This window comes from Bidens hawaiensis, unplaced genomic scaffold, assembly GCF_021521415.1.
Source record: "Bidens hawaiensis isolate Kalapana, Puna unplaced genomic scaffold, B.hawaiensis_p1.1 tig00042882_1, whole genome shotgun sequence".
In the NCBI taxonomy this organism is placed as follows: domain Eukaryota; kingdom Viridiplantae; phylum Streptophyta; class Magnoliopsida; order Asterales; family Asteraceae; genus Bidens; species Bidens hawaiensis.
This window is the reverse complement of record NW_027497595.1, coordinates 9577-31019: the sequence shown is the minus strand read 5'-3', so window position 1 is coordinate 31019 and position 21443 is coordinate 9577. Positions and strand designations below refer to the sequence as shown.

The window sequence follows — 21443 nt, the reverse complement described above, 5'->3', positions numbered from 1 at the left end:
ATGGTTGGTCCTGCGGATCCAGTTGGTCTCTGCGCAGACGTCCCTGTTTAAGGTGAGTCTTGCGGGTCCAACTGGGCTCTGCTGGGACCTACCTCTTCAAATGGTAAATAAATTTATTTCCAAATTCAACTTTGTTTCTTTGTGTATATTATGATTTCATGGTTGTATATATGTACGTTGTGTATGTTATAACTACAAGGAACAAAATAATGAGGATGATATGCTTATGAGACCCATTCTTCATTGTTAAAAGTCATGGAAGATAAATTAGTGAGTTAACTACAAACTTTTTTTTGGTTTATTTTTTTTTATTTAATATTATACATATTTACAATGTTAAATTAAAAAAAAACATCGTTTTAATACTTTTGACATTTTATTTACAGATCGACAAGGGAAAGCGTCACCATACAAGCGCATTTTTAATTCTACCACATCTAAAATATATTAATGGTAAATTCTATAACTTAATTTAAATTTACAAATTAATGTTTCAACACTTATCAAATATTAGCCACGTATTGTTAGGTCATGGGGTATACTCTAACCCCTACATAGGTTAAAGTGACATGACACTTTAAAGATGGATTAAACCACTCCCCACTTGTGTTAAGTGTGTTAAAAATGCCCATGAGTTAAGCTTTTAACGGGTTAAAATGACCAATATGTATTAATTATGTACCAATTACTAATTGATTTGTTATATTAATTATGTGTTAAATGGGTTAAACCATTTTCTTTGGATGACATAGAGTGAAAGAGAAAAAAATAATGACGTGGAGCTTATGTGGAATTAAGATAGGTTAAAGTATACCCCATGGCCTTAGTGTTAGCTAAAACTTAATTTGACACTTCTTTAAACAAATTTCAGAAAATGACAAAAACACCCCTCATATACTGAGTTTAAAACAACTGATTAATGAACAACATATGTTCTAATAAGCACAACTATTTCATCAGGCTATTGTTTTATCATAGAAATCATTGAGATGTTCTCTATGTTTTGATTAACAAATCTGTTACTTGTAAAACTACCCAACACTTTAATTGTATAACTAACATTGATCAGCAGTTGACTTGCAATGACTACACCACATACAACTGCTATATAGCAACCTACTTGATATATTATACAACATATTTGTAGGTAATTTAAGAGGAGAATTTTGCCGGACTTAAGCACAGTTTTAATGCCAAAATGGTATATGTTTGACAATCTCACTTTTAAAAATTAATTTCCATGTGATAGTTGATCAATAATTTCATAACCTACTTAATTGAGTTGTAGGTCAATTATGCAGAGACTATTAAAGCTAACGTATCTCACACTACCTTCATAAAACTGATAAGTATTTCGCAATATTTTTTATTTGACAATTGCTGATTATTCATAACCTAAACAGCTGAATGTGTTTAACAAAAATACGGAAAACAGAAAATATGATGGTCAGCCTGCGCCAAAGACGCGATCTCGTTTGAAATAAGAAAAAAACATACATCCAAGAGGTATGTATTAAGTTTGCCAAAAGGATTCATGCATATTTGGTTTTATATAGGCATTCATATTTGTATCCATATATTGTTATTCCGTGTCCAGAATTAACTATTACCGGACGGGTAGTCTAATGTCATTATCACAAAAAAAACAAAAAAAAACAACTTTCTTTGGTTTTCTAAACGAAAATAGTATATGATTAACATGAAAGTACAACTCACTTGTAATTAAAAGAAACACCAAGTAATGAAAGCCATTCATGTAATTGTCTAGGTAAATTCATATCTCTAATAAGTGTGAGACCAAATTCATCAGATCTTTTTCAACATCTTCAACAGATATTTCATATTTCATATGTTCTTTTGCATTCCATGTTGATTCTACTTTCATGATCACCTTGTGAGGCTTCACTATTTCACATGCAATTCATTGTATTCTTCCACCTAAATTACAACATTTAAAGTAAATGAAAACTTATATGTTAACTATAATTTTTAAAATAAAATAAAATAACTTAGATATACCATCTGACATAACAATGTCTTGTATTGATACCGGTACCGTAAATACCACCCTATAAAACTTAAAACTTATTAAATAACCGGAATTTAACAAATTTAAAATCAGTGGCTTTAACAACATAAAATAGACCCAACTGGCGTCATGTATATTAAGATCAGATCTCGTGTTGTTTAAGATCATTGACATTCTGAGATTAAGTAACTTAAAGATGTATAAATATATGATTACCTGTTGCCATTTAGCAAGCTGCCATGCCAGCTAACAATACAAGAGTGATCGCTAAGTCCTGTAATTGCGTCCACGTTTTAATTTACACCTACATGCGTGGTGTAAAATCAGATGGGCGATTGCAACTCTTGTCCTTCACTAAGTAAATTATCATATCACAGTTATAGGGCATTAGTGAGATAATAAAGTCATGTACATCCATATGTTATATATGTTTGATTTCACATCCACCCTAAAAACCTAGGATCTTGTTGTATATATATATATCTATACTGTATATAATACATCAAATAAAGGCAAATTAAGACACCCATTTTTAAGTAAGTAATTTACAACACTTAAAGCATGAAGTACATGTGTTAGTAAGGGTAAACATGTCTTTTAAACACAATTCATTCAACTTACAAGTTTGGTCATTCATCTTTAACCATATTATGTTTTTAGTTTAACTTGTAAACTAACTTCCCACCCATGATTTTTAAACAACTATAGCCTTTTCATACGTTAATATTTTTATAAACAAATTGCACCATAAAAACGAGCATTTTATTCTCTTTAATTTGGATATGATATTGTTGTAATTTTTTTTCATTTTAAATAAATTAACAAGTTACGTAGGGTGTTCAGTGTCAGTTTTGATGGTTTTTAAGTTAAACTTATGAGTCCAACCGTTAATACTGATTTTTTGTCGTCCAAAACCAAACTTAACAATTGAAAGTTGAAACTGAATTGTTACTAACGGCCTGGTTCCAGTTTGGTTTCACAGTTTAAACTTTAATAATAAATTTAGTTTAAAATAATTAATAATTTAAATGTACCATCAATTTTAACTAACAACCAACATAACATGATACTTGAGATGATTATAAATAAAAAATGATAATTTTAGCCACATAAATGGTAAATATTAATGAAAGATTTAGATCGTGAAACAACAAATATTAAAAAAGGAATCATATTGCAATTAGGTTAATTTAAAGTTGTATAGCCAAGTTACTTGTAATAAAAAGATTATATTCAAATAAAATTTTAACTATATATAATATATGTTACAAAACATATCTAATAATTAAGAATAAAAAAGATTAAATTGCATTCAATATTTACAGTCTTTTCTGGTTTCATATGGTCGGTTGCCGATATAAACTGCGAACCAACCGTTCACTATGTTTTGAAAATTTTGAAACCGACCAACAAACCGAAAGTAAAAAAAGAAAAAGAAAAAAGAAGTCAAACCAATGACTAATTTAAACGATTTCAAGGTTTTAACCGAACCATAAACACTTATATTTGTATGTGATTAACATGTTCAAACACCCGCTGCATCGCACGGGCACCCGTCTAGTATATATATATATATATATATGTAATCAACAATGGGACAATATGGTCATAAAAACATACCAAAGTCCGTTTCTTTTTAATCTTGGCCTGTCCAACATATTTAGTTCTTTCTCTAAGCCATTAGATTTCCAAAGCTTTTAGAGAAGAACGGTCAATTAAAATCTGCACAAGTAGCTATATTACATCAGTGTAATCGTATTTAAACAAAATACTGTTTTGTAATAAAGTTTTTTTTTTAAAGACAAAATAATTGTGGGTCAATACGCATCGTCCTGTTTGACCCGTTACCCAACCTGACTGGTCTGTCAAAATTCGCCATTATATTAGGAAGAAAAGAGAAGATTCGCAATTGTGCTTTCCCGCCACCACTAAGACGAAAATTATCAAAAATATTTAATACTTGATTGAAGTAGTTGTTTTATAAAACAAATTAAGCAGCTAGAATACATGTACCTGTTGAAATGTGTAGTATTTCTTTGCATTTCAATAGTCTGCATTATACAGTCTTGTCCCAGTTAGATATATATAAGAACGCATTACAAGTGTCTCCCTTGTTGTATAGCTAAATGATACATTAACAAACTCAAAAAGACCCTTCAGATTTGGCAATTTTGACCCTGTCGCGGTTCAACATGGCCAATTAGTTAAAATATTAAACAGTACGTGCTTTTGATGAATTAAACTGGTGAGTGAGTATCCATCATTTGGAATACTTTTTCACTTGCACCAACAAATTGCATTAATGATGATCAATTGTCACCCAGAAGCCATGTTGAGTCAATCAACCATTCACTGTACAATGTGAGCTGTTCAGCAATAACCTATAAAATACTTGGATGGAAATAGATATGTATTGATTGGCTAATAGTGCCTCGATTTCAGACATGGTTAGGGGAGAAGATTAAACTGCTCCGATGATGGAGGGCGACCTGGGGAAAGGGAATGGAGGTTGAGAAGCATTTTCCAGAGTTTAAACGGCCCATTTCAACATCATCCAACGGTGGACAATCAACCTAACACGGGAACAATATATTATATAACAACAAGACATAAATGAAAAACACAAAGAATAATAAGATCAACAAATATATACTATATATAATACATGAGACATGAACAAATTAAAACACCTCGTAATTTACCATTTTTATTGATTAAGGTACATCTTACATAGCATCCAACTTTTGTAAATTTAAGAAAATAATTACTACTTTGAACCTTTATTTTTACCCATAGATTCATTTTAATTTTAAATGTAAATAACTTTCCACCGACGATTTGCCAACGACCATAATTTTTTCATACGTTAATATTTTTTATAAAAAATTGCACCATAAAAATGAATATTTTATTGTCTTTAATTTAGGTATGATATTGCTATAACTTTTCAAATAAAAAAATTACATATTACGTATGGGTGTTCACAATTTGGTTTTTAACGGTTTTCCAAGTAATATTGTGAGCCAAACCGTTGGTTCGATTTTTTTGTTATTAAGAACCGAAACTAAACCTTTGAAACTTTAAACTGAATCGTTACTAATGGTTTGATTACACGCATTGAGTTTCAATAATAAGTCGACCTTCCGGTCCGGTTTTATATGACCAATTTTTTGTATAAACCGTAAACCAAACGTTTGCTATGGTTTGAACATTCGGAAACCGGTTGACCAAAGGTGATGATTGGTTCAAACGTTGTTCGTTAATTGTTACATGATTACTATGATTTTTGTTACCCGCCGCATCGCGCGGGCACCAGTCTAGTTATAAACAAAAGGATAAATTATATAATTTGAAAACTTGTATTTATACATGGATATATTTTGGTTTATATTGTTAATTATCATGTAGATAATTAATTTTATCTTGTCATGTTTAGTGCAGTTTTATTTCACAAATTAAATTGAAAATAAGCGGACAGTTAACCACAATATATTCATGTGGCTGTTGAAACCATTTAGCTAGCTACATTTTTTCGAAAAGGATGTGGCTAAAACAATTTTTTTTTGTGACTATATAATACAAACCACACAAACTATGAATTCATATGGTTGTCGCTACCCTTTAGCCAGTCTTAATGGGATAAAATGCCTGATTACAACAACACTTTCGTCACGGTTTTTATGGATGCGGCTAAAAGAAACTTTTTTGTGGTTATATAATACAAACAACCACACTAACGATACAATCATGTGGTTGTTGCTACCCTTTGGCCACCCTTATTTGGACAAAATGATTGATTACAAGAACCCTTTAGCCACGATATTTCAAAATACATATGCCTGAAACAAACTTTATTGTGACTATATAAAGAAACAATCACACTTAGCATATACTGTTGTGGCCATTGCTACCCTTTAGTCACCCTTATGATCGATTAAACAACCCTTTACAACCACGGTTTTTCGAAATGGATGTGACTAAAACATTTTTTTGTGACTGTATAATACAAATGATCACATTTTGAATACGTTTATGTGACCGTTGCTACCCTTTAATTATATTTTTTATGCTTGATTCCAACATCTTTTTAGCCACAGTTTTTTGAAATATATGTGGGCAAAACATACTCTTTTGTGACCAATAACACAAACAACCACATTTACAATATGTTCATGTGGCCGCTGGTACTCTTTAGCCAAATTTATTACGGTTGATTCCATTAACCCTTTAGCCATGGTTTATTTAAATGATTGTGGCCAAAACATACTTTTTTATGATCATAGAACACAAACAACCACGCTTAGAAAGCATAAATGTGTATGTTGCTATCCTTTAGCTACACTTATTGGGACAATATGAATAATTCCAATAATAAATATTGGTACCATTTAGACACTTTTGAATTGTTATGACCCCAAAAATATGAGTGTGACGGTATGATACCTTCGGTGATGTGATCTTTGATCATATTTGAGCTGAAAAATTTATGTGTGGTCAAATGCCTATAACCACGCATTTTTACATGTGGCCGTTGCCAGTTTTTGAAGCAGTGATGGTAAATGAAAAGAGGGGTTTTTTTTTCCACATATATGTGGTTGAGAAAATTATTTATTAAATTAGTGTAGTTTTGGAAAACAACACCATGTTTCTTTGGTTCTCCTAACAACTGTAGTCTAACTCAATACAAGCACACCAAAAAATGTCTTGATATTTACTAATAATTGTTATCCCTTTTTTTCCGTAGGTTTTATTACGTGTTTCCTTCGTGTGTTGTCTTTTTAAAAATTGATATGGCTGAATAATTTATTTTATGGCATTCATCTGAAAACACTTATTTCTCTCACCTAGTTTAATCGAATAAATTAATCTAGCTAACTCAATAACATCACAATAAAACGTGTACGTTCCAATACATTATACGGTTCAATGGCTAGGCGCCCGACAATAGTTACGTGTGTGGTGCCGGTAACACGCCTGACACCGGTTATGCGGCTCGTGTGGTGCCGGTTATGGTCTTATTGAGTTTGTCTAGATTTATTGGGAGAGAGAAACACGTGTGAAGAAAGTATTCATTTTAGTAATTATTTTTCAAACTAGACCAATTTGATATAATATCTTTCTCAACTACACCATTTTGCGAAAAAACTTATGAAAAGAGCATGCGGCTAAAATGTGTTTGAGAAATTTCTATCATAATTCTTTTAATTATGTAGATGATGAATACAAATGTTTTTATTTTTTAACGGGTTGTGTGAGATTGGAAGTGATAGTTTAAAATCCAAAAGAAATGCATTTTAAATCCGAAGAGAGTATAACTTGATGTACACAAGATCTAATGAAATATACCCCCATGGAGCCATGTACACCATGATCATAAGCCCAAATGATTCTAGTCGGCTCGGCGTATCATACGCTATGTATCCCCCATTTTTTTGGTTGTGCGATTTGTTTGATCTGTTTCGTGTTATAGCGTCATATATTCAAATATTCGCGTTGTCTTGATATTCTTTATATTGTGGATGTCTTAGAAAAAGCTCAAAGCTACATAATGTTACGTAACAAGAACATCATGCAGTGACGTCTAGTCTTTTGCAAATGTGCAAATGGTGTTAACTTTAAACTAAGATTCCCATATTTCAATGATTTGACATCTTAATAATAAAAGTTCGAAATTATTTGGGTTTACTTTTCGGTAAATATAATAAGTAGTCAATTCTTTCAAAATAATTTGACGCTACTTTAGGGTGTTAAACAAACACCTATTATGTGTTCACCATATGCCAATTACAATGTTTAAGGGTGGCGTAAGATACGACCAACTTGGAAATTTTTTATGATCTTACTAGGGGCTTATAATATGTAATATCGCTTAGGTAAAAGCTAAGTTGAATTAAATATAAGAATATTAAAAGTATAAAAGTCTACTCCATAACTCAAGAATAAAAACTTAAATGACATTTTAATTTTAGGTAGACCAGATCTACATTAAAATTTTATTTTATTTGATGATAGGTATTTTTTATTCTACCAAACCTTTATATTTAAAGGCAGTATTATGTTCTACCAAACTTAATGTCAACTTATGTGGGGTTTGATGAAAAAAAATTAAATTTAAACAATGGAGAGATTTTATTAACTTTAGTGCATTCACACCACCTCTACCGTATTATATTACAACTAGTTTATCCTCGCATTACATCTGTTATTTATGTTTTTGTTTTTAGTCGTTTTCATATTTTATATTATGTAATGAATTGTTTTATTTTTACGACAGTTTTATTTTGATTTGCTATGTTCATTTTATGTTTTTAACATTTGGCCTCTTTCAGTTGAGATGCGTACTGTTTTTAATAAGATTTTTAACGAATGAGCATAAAAACACACGAACATGTTGAATTTTTTAAACGAATAAACATGAACACAAATATTTGTCTTATGAAAAATTGACGGTTGATGTAGGTGACGATGGTGGTTGATAGATGAGAAGGGAGGTTGACGATGGTGGGCGGTAATTCGAAGTTAATTAGTGATGCAGAGGATAGACAGACGATGAAGAATATGTGGAGAAAAGAAATAACAAAAACTGACATTCCTCGTCAAGTCCACCATAAGCTACGATGGACCCTAACCTCTTCGATACTCAACTTCTGCTTTATGGTGCCTTTACGGTGCATTTTACCCAACCTCCGGGGTAAGCTACGGAGGAGGTGACACGTAGTTCTTTTTTTATTTCAGATTTGTCTCGTCGAGAAACCCAAACCTCATAAATTATGGGTCATGTAACTTATTTTATAGCCGCGAATATGCCCGTTTTACTTTTAAACACACACGAATAACTTCTGAACTCCCTGAGAATTCAAAGCCTACATGTAAAAGCCTCCGATTAGTATCTTTAATGCTCATACACCTAAAATACAAAAGCAATCTTGAAGTACCATAGTTCACTTAAAATTTAATAAAACTAAACAGTTAACATAATATAATACACAGTTTAGACCCAACCATCAGTTTTCACAAATATGCATAACCCAATTAATTAACGGATATTCGTGTTTGGTCAGATCCCCACTCGCAAATTCAATTCAAACGAATGAGAAACCTCAAATTATAAATCAATCAATCTGGTGGCTTAAGAGTGAGGATGGGAAGCAACCAGAGAATCCCGCATAGGATTTTTCAGCAACCACATTTTGTTGTGGGGTGTACGGGGCACTGAATAGGCGCTCAATCCCCTTGGAGTAACAAAAATCATACATTGCTTGGTTTCAGAATTTCGTTTCATTGTCGCTTCTAATACACTTGATTCTTTTGTTAGTCTGGTTTTCGACGAGAGTCATGAATATGAGCAAGAACTAGGAAGTTTCATCTTTTGATTCTAGCAGAAAAGTTCAATTGAAATGAGAAAAATCATTACTACCAAGTTTTTTGCCTATCGCCAAAGGATTAACTGGTCCAACCAGATCCATGTGTAACAATTGAAGATGCAGTATTAACAATTTTGGACCTGTGAGGGAGTTTGTATTGTTTGCATTTTGAACACGAAATACATTTTTCAATAGTTGAAAAAGTTTTAACAGACAAACCCCTCACATGCTCACCTTTGACAAGTCTGTTCAAATTCTTAAAGTTGACATGACCAAGACGTCGATAACAAAGTGATGAATCATTATCAGAGGCTTTAGATATTAAACATGAAGCAATTTTTTTTGAATAGGAATTTCTCATGTATAATATGTAAGCATCATTATGCCTCGGAGTACGCATCAGAATCCATTCTTCGGGGACTTGAAAACCTGGTTTTAAAATTAATCATTCATTTTCCGTGAACAAGGTAGAATATTTCTTATCACAAATTTGTGAGACACTGAGCAGATTGTGGTTCAGTTTTTCAAAGAGATTGACATCCTCAAAGCAGAGAGTGCCATTTGTGACCTTTCCTCTCTTTGTTATTTCCCTCCCATGTCACTTGCGAAACATACAGATCCTCCTTTGAATTGTTGAGAATCAAAAAGTAAGGATTCGTCTCCCGTCATATGTTGGATACATATACTATCTAAGTACCAAATACTATTGACATGCCTCCTTGACTGACCCTACATGCCATAAGCAATTAGTTAGACATGGGTTCCCGGGACAAATTTGTCTCGGGAAGGTTAACAACAAAATCTCAAAATTTTATTTTATTTTCCGAAATAATTTTACTTCTTAGTGAGAATAATCCTTAAGAATCCAAGCAAAAACTTGTTCATTGTTTTTAATAGTTTTGGACTTTGTTTTATGTGTTTCCAACACAACATCCTTAGATTTCTCAATATTCGGATTCCTTTTCCTTTTCTCCTTTTTGAAGAACCAAAAGGTTTTCTATTTTCTTCTTTTTATTTACCTTGGATCTCACATCCATTTTACTTGTTTCACTTTCAGCTTGATCAGTCCTTGACCCCAAGCTACTAGCAGCTATTGATCGGGACTGATTAAGTTGCTTTTGAATGTCTCTTTGTTTCCTAAACCAGTTCTTGCAATATCATGCAAGGTGAGATCTATTGCCACACACAAAGCAACATTTCCTACTTTGAACACCATAATACTCATCATAATCATAAGACTGGTCATAATGTCGATTGGGTAATCTTTGGAACAATGGATCATAACTGTGTTTACTACTAGATTTCTGGCACGATCATCAACAGTATTTGTGTATATTTAACATCATATTGCTTTCTATGACCATAGTAGTTGTTATTAGCAAAGTTGTAAGATGGAGGATTCTTTATATGATTAGTTGTTTGAGAAAATGATCTTTTGCAAGGTGCAACATATTTACTAGAAGTACTAGCTTGATTAACATTCGCAAATAATTTGGTTTTAGATGAATCATCCTTGGTATCACAACTTGACGATGGGCAACTTGGTATATTCATATCAACTTTCTCATTTTAATTTACACAGTTTTTAACACAAGAATCATAAACCAAATTAACACAATCAATGTCAGAAGCAACATTAATATCTTCACCCAAAATATCATGAACAATGCTAACATCAACATTGTCACAATCAACATTAATATCTGAAGATGAGTTTAATGTATTTTGCATGGAAACATAGTTATTGCCAATACAGGCAGAGTTGACATTTGATTGTTTTGAATTCACATTACACTCAAAAAGTGAATTTAAAACGCCATTCTTTTCACAACTCATCCCATCTTCCAATGATGCCTTAACTGCTAAACCACCTTCTGAAAAAGATGAATTGCCATTAGTACTCAATGGTGCACTAAGTGGATTAATAGTCATGAATACCTAAGGGACAAATATCTTAGGCTTTGGTACATAACCAGTTTCATAGACCATTTCATCTTCTGGAGGAGAGTTAAAACTAAAGTGGGGCAGGGGTGTATAATTATGATTAGACGGTGGTAGAACAACATCATATTCATAACCAATACCCCTCTTTTGTTTGACCCCCAATTGTGAACCAGTTATACCATTTAACTTATCAGAAGCTATTTTAAACTTATCTACAATTATCTTTCTTTTCAAAATATCAACTCAAGCTCTTCAATTTTAACATTTAACTTATTTACTCGTTTTTTTATGAACATCACATTGTAAAGTTGCTTCAAATAACTGTAGATGTAAGTTTGTCATGCCATCATGATGAGTATTAATTCTCTGAGTAAATATCTTTTTAGATCTTATATTCATAATTTTGATATCTTAGACCAACAAGTTCTTCTAACAATCTAGCATTATGGGCTCGATAGGATTATACTTTGTCAATACATAATTTAGAGCATAAGTGTGTACCTCTGGAATGACTGGGTTAGCTTGGTTGCTTCCACTTGCAACACTTATCTAATCATCATTTCCATTCACAAATGCCATCCCAACAAAGTTGATCAGCATCATAAGCTCACTCATTTGGGCCATCCAGTCAGGTTTAGAAGATTCACAGGATTGCGTCAACAATGATTTTCCACTTGCCTTGGAGCTCCCTTGATCAATCCTTAAAACCCCTTGATTTCCAGATGAGTTGTTCTGCACAAATCTTCTACCATCGGGTCTAGAACCTTTACTGCCCTCACCATCAGTCACATCCACAATGTTTACATCACCAGCAGTCTTTGTTGGGTTAATGCAGTCACTTGCAAAATACCCTGTTTCATTACAGTTGTAACAACGAAGCTTGTCTTTGTCAAACCCAATGTTGTTGTTTAGGCCGGTAGCACAAAATATGTTCTTTCCGTACTTCATAAAGTTTGTGGCCTGGTGAACCAACATAGACATTTAATACTTAATATCCATCTCTTCAAGATCTTTCTCGTTTATCTCTGGTAAATCTCCTTGAGTGAATAATAGTGGCAAAAGATTTCCTTTCAGTAGTTCCTCATGACATGCCATGAAGGCATGGAACAATGAAATATGGAAATCGTCAACTTGAATAGTGGGTTGGCTTGAGCTACTTGAACTGATTGAACTCTTATTTAGACTATGAGCTTTACCCCTTTTACTCCATCAACAACATGAACAGTTGGGCGTGATTGAGTTAGAAAAGCAGTTCCAACCCCTGAACTTGTATACACGCCTACTTGATTAAGAGAAATGATATGATTATTCATTCTGAGCGTATCATCCATCTCAAATGATCTGATGGTGGAAATTAAGTCCATTAGGGTTATTGTGCTCATATCCTTGGTTCTTTTGATTTTTGTTACATTGTCGTTCCAAGTATACGACAACAAGTTCAACAACTTCTTGTTAACTTCATACAGCTCCCAAATAATACAAGCACTTCTCATCCTTGTATTCAAAGCCTCAAATCTATCAATGAGTGTTGAAACAGTCTCTCTTGAACATGATTAAACATACCGAATTCCCCATTCAGCATCTCTTTTATGCTTACCCTCATGTCTAAGTTTCCTTCAAACTTCTCAATCAAGGCATCCTAAAGTTGCCTGGTGGTTGAACATTCTCTAATGCTTTGAGTGATCTTAGTGGCTAAACACATGCTAAGATATCCATAGGCCTTTTGATATTCAAGAATCTTTTGGAGATCTTCTTGCATGAGAGCTATTACGGGAACATCAACTTTAACACCATTTTTCATAACTGTACTTTTGTGAGGTCCATTTTCAATGGATCTTATCATCCCATGGCAATTTGTCTAATAAGGTTCTTAAATCTCCACTTCCAATATTCAAAATTGCTATCAAAGCATAGGAGTCGGGGTGGTTTGCTAGAGGTTCTGGATACATTTTCATGCATCAAGTATTTCTTTAACATCATCTTAGATTCAGAAGCCACTTTAAAGTATTTACAAATTAACCCAGAAAAACAGTCTTGTAATCAGTAGGAGATACTGAAAATTCTAAGTATTTTGAATCACAATGAACAGTGATGCGATTGCGAAGTGAACAATAATGCGATTCCGGTCAAAATGCGATTCTGAAAGGTTTGGGATTATGATGGATTGTGATTGCGATATTTGAGCAAATGCGATTCTGTATGCGATTGCGATCTGGATGTGAATGTGATCCCAGATGCAAATCCGATTGTGAAACAAATGACACACAAATGCGATTGCGATTTGTGCTTCAAATGTGATTGCGGTTTAGTCCTAGTGCGATTGTGATTTAGTACGTGGCGATACATAATCGCAACAAACGTTGTTTAAACACTAATCTTCACAAAAACACCCTTTTTGACAAGTATGAAGCTCCAAACAACCAAAATAACCCTTAGTTCGTTTAAGTACACTCGTGAAACAATAAAACAAGACCAAAATCCAAGGTCCTGACCCAAGAACCACAACAAGCCGAGTCGAAGCTCTGCTACCAATTGTAGGTCCTTAAACATTGGATCTCACTTGGATCAATCCGTGTTGTTAGCTAGCGGAAATCAATACGAAACTAGGATCTCGGATCTTGTTATGTTTGATTATTTATTAAATATGGTAAGAAATAAAGAGATAAGGTAGAGAGAGAAGGTAGAGTCGGTGAAAGATTCAACAGTTGTTGTTGTGCATGACCATGCTTACTCTATTTATAGTGCAAGCTATGGTACACATCCATTCTATTCATAATGGCCCAATGTGCTTGTTTACAAAAAGCCTCGGCCCAAACGGTAACAAACTAAACGAAAATATAAAAATTACACGAGATAATTAAGCTAACAAATACAAAAAACTTAAATATCTTGAATGAGCTCTACAAAATTAAAGGATTGTTCAAGTATCGACCACCCATTGAATTACGCAAATCCTTCTTGATAAGCTTTATTTTAGAAAAAACAATTTTCAACGATTGCAGTTGTAACCGATAAAATCAATGCAAGATTCAATATTCGATAAACAAAAGGAAAAGTGGTGTCCTTTCCGGTTGACCGAATATTGAAACTAGCGTTGGTTTTAACGGTTGCAACCGTTGAAAATTGTTTTTTAAAATGAAGCTTTTCAAGAAGGATTTGCGCAATCGAATAGGTGATGAATATTTGAACAACACTTAATTTGTGTGGTCGAAAGAGAACGTTTGATAAAACTAAAAACTAAAAAAATAAAAACCCAATATAAAATAAAAGAAATAGGTGGCCGATTGAAATTCCTCCTTGGTTCCTTCCATCTTTGCAAATGCTAAACAATGACCAACTCTGCTGACCACCAGGCTCCTCCGCAAGCTATGTTTTTTTTTTCTTTTCCAATGTTAGGAGAGCTTCACAAATCGTCGGTTAATTGTTAGTTATTACCGTATTTGATTTTGATAATAAATTTTTCTATGTTTATTGTTATCAAATTAAGCGTCGTTTAAAAATATATCTTATATATATATTTCTTCACTTGTTAAGGCTATGGGTCTTTTAATTTCGGCTTGGCCGAAGTATTTAAATCCTCGGAGACAACCCTGATAATAACGTATTATTTACCATTACAGATAACATCACAATTATGAAATGGTAAATCAACACAATTACATATAAACCAAAATAAGGTATAACTATCACACGAAAATATATATATATATATATATATATATATATATATATATATTTTGACGCAAATACACAGAGAAACAATATATACATACGAGGCATTCTACCATTGGTATTGCAAAACCCACTTTTTTATTGAACCATCTGCATACATGTTGTGAATTTAAAAGTATAAAATGAAGACTATAAGTTTAGTCTTTAAAATATACGGTAAAAAAAGTTGGCATTCAGTGTCTCTGAGTCAACGACTAATTAGCATTCAGTGTCTTCAAAATAGACGGTTCAATCTCCTTGTTGCATGCTTCTGGTCGGAGTGACTTGATTCTGAATCTGCTAACACCTAACAGGTAACTCTAACCACACTTTTAATTAATAAATCTTGAATATGAGTGAAATTGTTGAAAACCAAATTTGTGATTTTTGAGTTTTTTTCAGTCTTGCATTCCTCTTTAAAAAGTTTTTTTTCTTTGTTATGAAGTTTCAATATACTGTAGCCTGTGATTTATGTTTTATAGTGATTTAGAATAGGTCCTTTTGGTAAATAGTAAAAAGGGTTAGCTATAAGCGATTTGAACACCATGACATCTGAATCCTTAATAAGAACAAATGGAAGATACCATCATAATCAGTCACTAGCACATACATAACACAATTTGAATATAGGCAATATATTGGAATAAAAAACAATATAATGAAAGAGTGATTGCAATTATTAGAATGTGTTTTTTCCTAACAAAGTCTTAAGCTCAAGATCTAATTGGGTTTCGTTAAATTCATGTTTGGTGAATTACGGGTAGTTTGGGAATTTCAAATCAAGGTGGATTAGTGTTCAAATCACTACTAGAAAACATGTCATTTTCCTACAAATTTCCTACGACAAGTAATTCCAACAGATTTCAAACGAATTTCCAACAAAAAAGATAAGCTCTAATTTTCCTACAATATTGCAACAGAATAGTATCAATAGGATTTTCGTTGGAAAATTGTTGCTAACTTTCCAACAAACTTCTAACAAAAAAGATATTTATCAACTATTTATTTTGTTTTTATTATGTTTGTATAAACTAACCCAATTGAAAAATAAACCAGAAATAGTTTTTGTAGTAAAACTGTAGGAAGTTTGCAACGGTGTATATTTGTAGCAATTTTGTAAGAAAAGTTGTTGGGAAACGGTTGAAAACAATTTTCAAGCATATGTTTTTCTAACACCACTTTTTGTTGGAAATTAGGTTTTCCAACAGATTTCTTACGAAATCAGTCGTAGAAAATTGACTAATTTTCTAGTAGTGAATTATTTCAAGTTCAATGTTTAAAAATAGATTAGTTGAGTTTATTTCTAATAGGAATTTGAGCCTAACTAGGATTAATTAGGTTATAAAAACCCTTGTAATCAAACTTATGAGTATATTCCTTGATCTATAATATTTGGGAGTTATCCAATTTCATGTTTGTGTTCTTGATTTTCCTCTTTGGGGCTTGAGACCGGGCATAAATAGGAACAGCGCAGCAACAAGTATGAACAGAAACGAGACTTAGTCGGAATTGGGCCGATGACTGTGGCTAGGGTTGGCACTTTGCGGTGGTGGCAATGGTTCTGGAAATGGTTGGCAGTGGCGGCTAGGCCATACTGTGACATGGATAGTGATATAATGAATGTGTCAAATTATTAGATTATCCAATTCAAACACTGCGTAGTTTCAAATCTTTCACAAATTAGTGTTCAATACACTAATTATAGTGTTGTGTTATACTGTTTATTAGCGTTTGTCCTAAGCACCCTCCTATTCCATATTTCAGAAATACATCTAGCCTCAAAGAATCATCATCATTTACCTTTTTCCAAGTGTAGGAACTATTAACAAAAAGATTAGGCAGAATATAATATTTTCAATGAAACCACCATGCAATCAATGTAGCGAAAACCATTTCTTGAACTACCAAAATACTCGTTACATTTGATTTCAGTACAACCTACTAGGCTTATACATTTCTTTACTGTCTTCATGAGTGATTGACAATTTATGCCGTATATATACTCTCTTAACCATTACTAGAATAAGTGGTGTAATTTCTAATTAGATGATCCAGTGTTTAGTTTTCTCATGGTGATATAGTACTTGTATCCGTTGGTATATATAGTGCCTATTTATAGCCCTCTTTCTATGCTAATATAAATAATAATCATCAACTTTTCTATGTTTTCTTTCACATCAGCAAAATCATTTTGTTTCCTATATTTCAATAATTTTTAGTTTTGTCATATAATAAGTCAAGTCCTGCTGTTCTCAGGTTTCTTGTGTGCTTTATTTTGAAGATGTTTTCAAACTCAAGCCCTCTGCATATAAATCAACCAAAAATACCTGTCTTATCCAAGGGTGATTCTTATGAGTACTGGAGCATCAGGATGAAAACACTTTTTAAGTCAGAGGGCCTTTGGGACTTTGTGGAAACCGAGCACGTAGAATCAAGTGGTTACAAGGTTCGTCAAAGGAACTATCAGAAGCAAGACGCCAAAGCTCTATTCTTAATCCAACAAGCAGTGGATGAATCACTTTTCTCGAGAATAGCTGCTGCTACTTCTGCCAAACAAGCGTGGTCACTCCTGAAAACCGAGTTTCAAGAATCAACGAAGGTAATTGCCGCCAAATTATAGCTCTATAATGATATGAAAATGTAGTTGTATTGATAATAAAATGATGCAAAAGTTTAAGTATTTATAGATACTCTAACATGATTACCTTTAACAAAGCTAAGTATTAAGCAAATTACCAAGATTCAAAATTAGGGCCAACACATCTAGTCCGTCCCTAGTTCCTAAATAAGCCGAGTTGGCTTGTGGACCGGGAGCGGTTGATAAAGAGGCCAACAAATACAAATGTAGAAATCTACTATACTCGTGTTGGCTAAGCGTGTAAGTGGAGTACAGGGATGTGGCTATGATCCAGCACGACGGTTTGTGCAAAATGTACTTCATATGTCCATTTTCTTTGAAATAGTAACATATGATACCACTACCTTGCATGATACTTCGTGGCTCCATAGCATTCTCGGGAAATCAGACCTAGACGGTTTTAGTCAAATGGTTTTCCTTGTCCACACTTACAAGACTTTCTTGAACAAATAATCTCCAACTACTATAGTCACATTGATGGAACTCAAATTGAAAATCAAACCAACAACGATTTGAGTGTGTGTTTGTAATTTGCAAAGGGTGTTATGTTAGGAACCCTGAATCACACACGCAAATAAACACAAATGAAAGCAATAATGAAACACAAGAGATTTACGTGGTTCGGCGACCTACATCCACGGGCGGCAACTAGTGTTTCTTTATTATTGACTGATAGCGTGGTACACTTACAAGTACAAAATGAGATGAATATATAGGTAAAAGTGTAAAACCAATAGGGTTAACCTTAGTAAATTTAATCAACAAATTATACTGACAAGGCACTCGCAAGACTCAGGTTCATCACTGCGAGGAAAATGCTCGGATTCAAAGATTTACGACAAAGCAATGATCGTGATTAAGGGGGTACATGCGGAGTTAATGTCGTTCATTGAAGAAACAAAAGTTTACGGGTCATAGTGCGATTATTAGAAGCAATGTTTATTATGGTCTAGTTTATAGTAGATCAAACTCGGTAACTCACAAGATTGATGTGTCGAACATATTGGGATGCTTGAAACGACACAATCCTACAATCATATCGGTTTAATGTCTATATATAGGTCGACCAAACATAATAATAAATACTATTCAAATCTCTATTCTAATTGTTATTATTATTATAATAAAAGAGAAAAAAAAGTTTGAAAACTCAGAGAGTATATATAATGAGTAAAATGTGATAAATTAAAGATGTGCAGTTTAGCACTACCCATAGTTTTTTTCTCATATTTGAGTTATGGCCATGCATTTTTGTAACTGATAGTGTAGTGCCTGTTTATAATAGTGACTTTCCTATTTTCTGTTTTATTAGATGTGAAGAATCAATTTGTTTTCTATTATTACACAGATTTCAGTAGCAAATACGGATCATGCAGATATTACCGTCCAAAGTCTTATTGAATGTCTAAAAGAAGGAGAAAATCATGCTAAACAGTTAATACCATCTATTTACATGGTCCCTAGTACCCTTAAAGATCACAATCCAAGTTCTTTCAAGCCTCGGATGGTCTCTATTGGACCTTTGCACAGAGAAGATGAAAAACTGCAAGCAAGTGAAGTAGAAAAAGCCGCTCATGTGTTCAGTCTGTTGAACCGTTTAATAGATTCCAAATCAAGTGAAGCTGAGAAAAAAGCCAAACAAGAGGAAATATTGCAAGCATGTGCACGCAAGGTGAATGCTTCAATAGGTGATATCAGGTCTTGCTATGCTGAGACAATAACCTACGATAACATCGAACTGGCCAAAATGATGGTTATGGATGGTTGTTTCATTCTTGAATTCTTTTACAGGAGTACAAAACCTGAAGACTCAAAATCGGGAAACATGATGTTTGTCCAGCTTACAACTTATGACCTCCAGTCCTGCTGCTAGAAAACCAAATCCCCTTCCTTGTTCTTGAGAATATCTTTGAGTGCACTATTTCTAAATTTGATCAAACAGTCTCTCTTATTAACGTTATCCACGCTGGTCTAGAACATGTTAACCCTTTTAAAGAACAAACCTAAAGTACACTTCAGACTCAAATTCCACCCATCATCATATTGTTGGCCTTCTACATGAATGTTACCGGCACGAAAAAGCTAAGTCATCACAATTTTCAAACTCAAGATTTCCCTCGGCAGTAGAACTTGATAGGGCGGGGGTGAACTTTAAGCGTGCCCGAGATACAGAATGGGCACTGATGATGGAAGTGAAATCACGTAGGTTGCCATGCATTTCCTTCTCGTGGGGTAAGCCGACTCTCATAATGCCAGAATTGGATATTAATGATTTCACTGAGTTGGTTTTAAAAAACCTCATTGCATATGAGCAGCTTTCTGCAGATGTATCTCAATATATTACATCATATGCCATGGCCATGGATATGCTAATTGATACTCAAGAGGACATTGCCAAGTTGGTACAATCAAAAGTTGTTGTCAACCATATAGGCTCAAACCAAGAGGCTGCAGATATGATAAACAACATATGCAAAGAAGTTGGCTGTAAAGATTTCTTTTACTCTGACCAGTGGGAGGAAATGAATAGCCACTACAATAGTTCCTGGTCCAAAAATGTAGCGTGGTTGAGGCGTACTTATTTCAACAATCCATGGAATGGCATTGCTCTATTTGCTGGAATCTTTCTGTTCACTCTTACCTTTATTCAGACTTTCTTCACCGTTTACCCTGCCAAATAGATTGTGAATTTGTGATTGTTATTAGTAGCCTCAAGGAAATGTTTGCTTTCAATTCTGCAATTTGTTATATGTTCCAAATTGTAGTCGTATTATCTATGAGTGTTATGATGATAATAGTTCATTTCAAATAATGTAATATACAATTGTATTATGAATTTGAAGTTTGTGGTCATTCTTTAGCTGCAAAAATCCTAGGCTATGAGAAACTCTACTCCGTTGAAAAAAATAAACTGCAAAAGTCTAATCCTTCTGTCCACGGGAGTAGAGAGTGATGCCATTGGAACAAATGATTAAAATGAGGATCTTGGCATATCGCTCCAGGCGTATCACAAGCTAAACATATGCATATGTAGTAGGCAATACGTGAATTACGCATTGTACACTACAAAAGGAAGAATACAAAAATGCTATTGGCGTAAATCTTGGGTGACAAAACCATAGCCCTAACCGTTGGAATTCGTTTTTGATAGTTGGGACAAACTGTATATGGCTATTTGCCTCATTATATTGGCTTGTGGAGACCTTTTCATTCGCTTCTTACATGCCCCATAACTCAACTAGTAGCCCAAGTTAATATGCTCTTTCTAAACATGGGCTTTTCAGTTTTTCCATCTTGCTTCCCTCGGCTCAAGGCCATTTATGAGATTTTGAATGCCCAAGATAAGTATAAAAATGAACTATATATATATATTTTTCAAAAGATCAATAATAATTGTAATAACAAACAACAAAACGTGTGCAGAAACATTAAAAATTACATCTAATAAAATCTTGAAGGCAACTTTGGAACTTACACGAGTTTTGGTTTCGTATATTATCATTCCTAAACGATCATATATGATGTTCGCATGTTTCTTTCAGACTTGTTTCATGATGCTTTTAATAATAACTATTAGTAGCTAAATCATTATACTATCTAGATTTGGTTGATTGCTATGTTATTTTGATTAGATTTTCGGTTTTGGATTGATTTTTACTGATTAATGCTTTGGTAAAAGTTTTGATTTTTCTTGGTTATGATGCATATGCATGTTTGGTGTTGATTTATGATTAATTTGATGTTCCTCATGTGTCTT

At 33.3% G+C, this 21443-nt stretch overlaps 1 protein-coding gene across 1 annotated transcript; it reads left to right on the top strand.

The window, feature by feature from the left end:
- The first annotated feature begins 17419 nt into the window (after positions 1-17419).
- Positions 17420-20367, top strand: LOC143593888 (UPF0481 protein At3g47200-like). The gene is made up of 3 exons (XM_077073362.1): positions 17420-17647; positions 19035-19516; positions 19893-20367. The coding sequence occupies exons 1-3, from the start codon at positions 17420-17422 to the stop codon at positions 20365-20367; spliced, it is 1185 nt and encodes a 394-aa protein (XP_076929477.1).
- The last annotated feature ends 1076 nt before the right edge of the window (positions 20368-21443 follow it).

What these genes read in the sequence shown, in the direction of transcription:
- LOC143593888 (XM_077073362.1), top strand. Translation starts at nt 17,420, where the DNA reads ATGAAAACACTTTTTAAGTCAGAGGGCCTTTGGGACTTTGTGGAAACC. An exon ending in AGTTTCAAGAATCAACGAAG is followed by an intron (nt 17,648 to 19,034) that starts GTAATTGCCGCC and finishes ATTATTACACAG; the next exon opens with ATTTCAGTAGCAAATACGGA. An exon ending in TCAAAATCGGGAAACATGAT is followed by an intron (nt 19,517 to 19,892) that starts GTTTGTCCAGCT and finishes GAAATCACGTAG; the next exon opens with GTTGCCATGCATTTCCTTCT.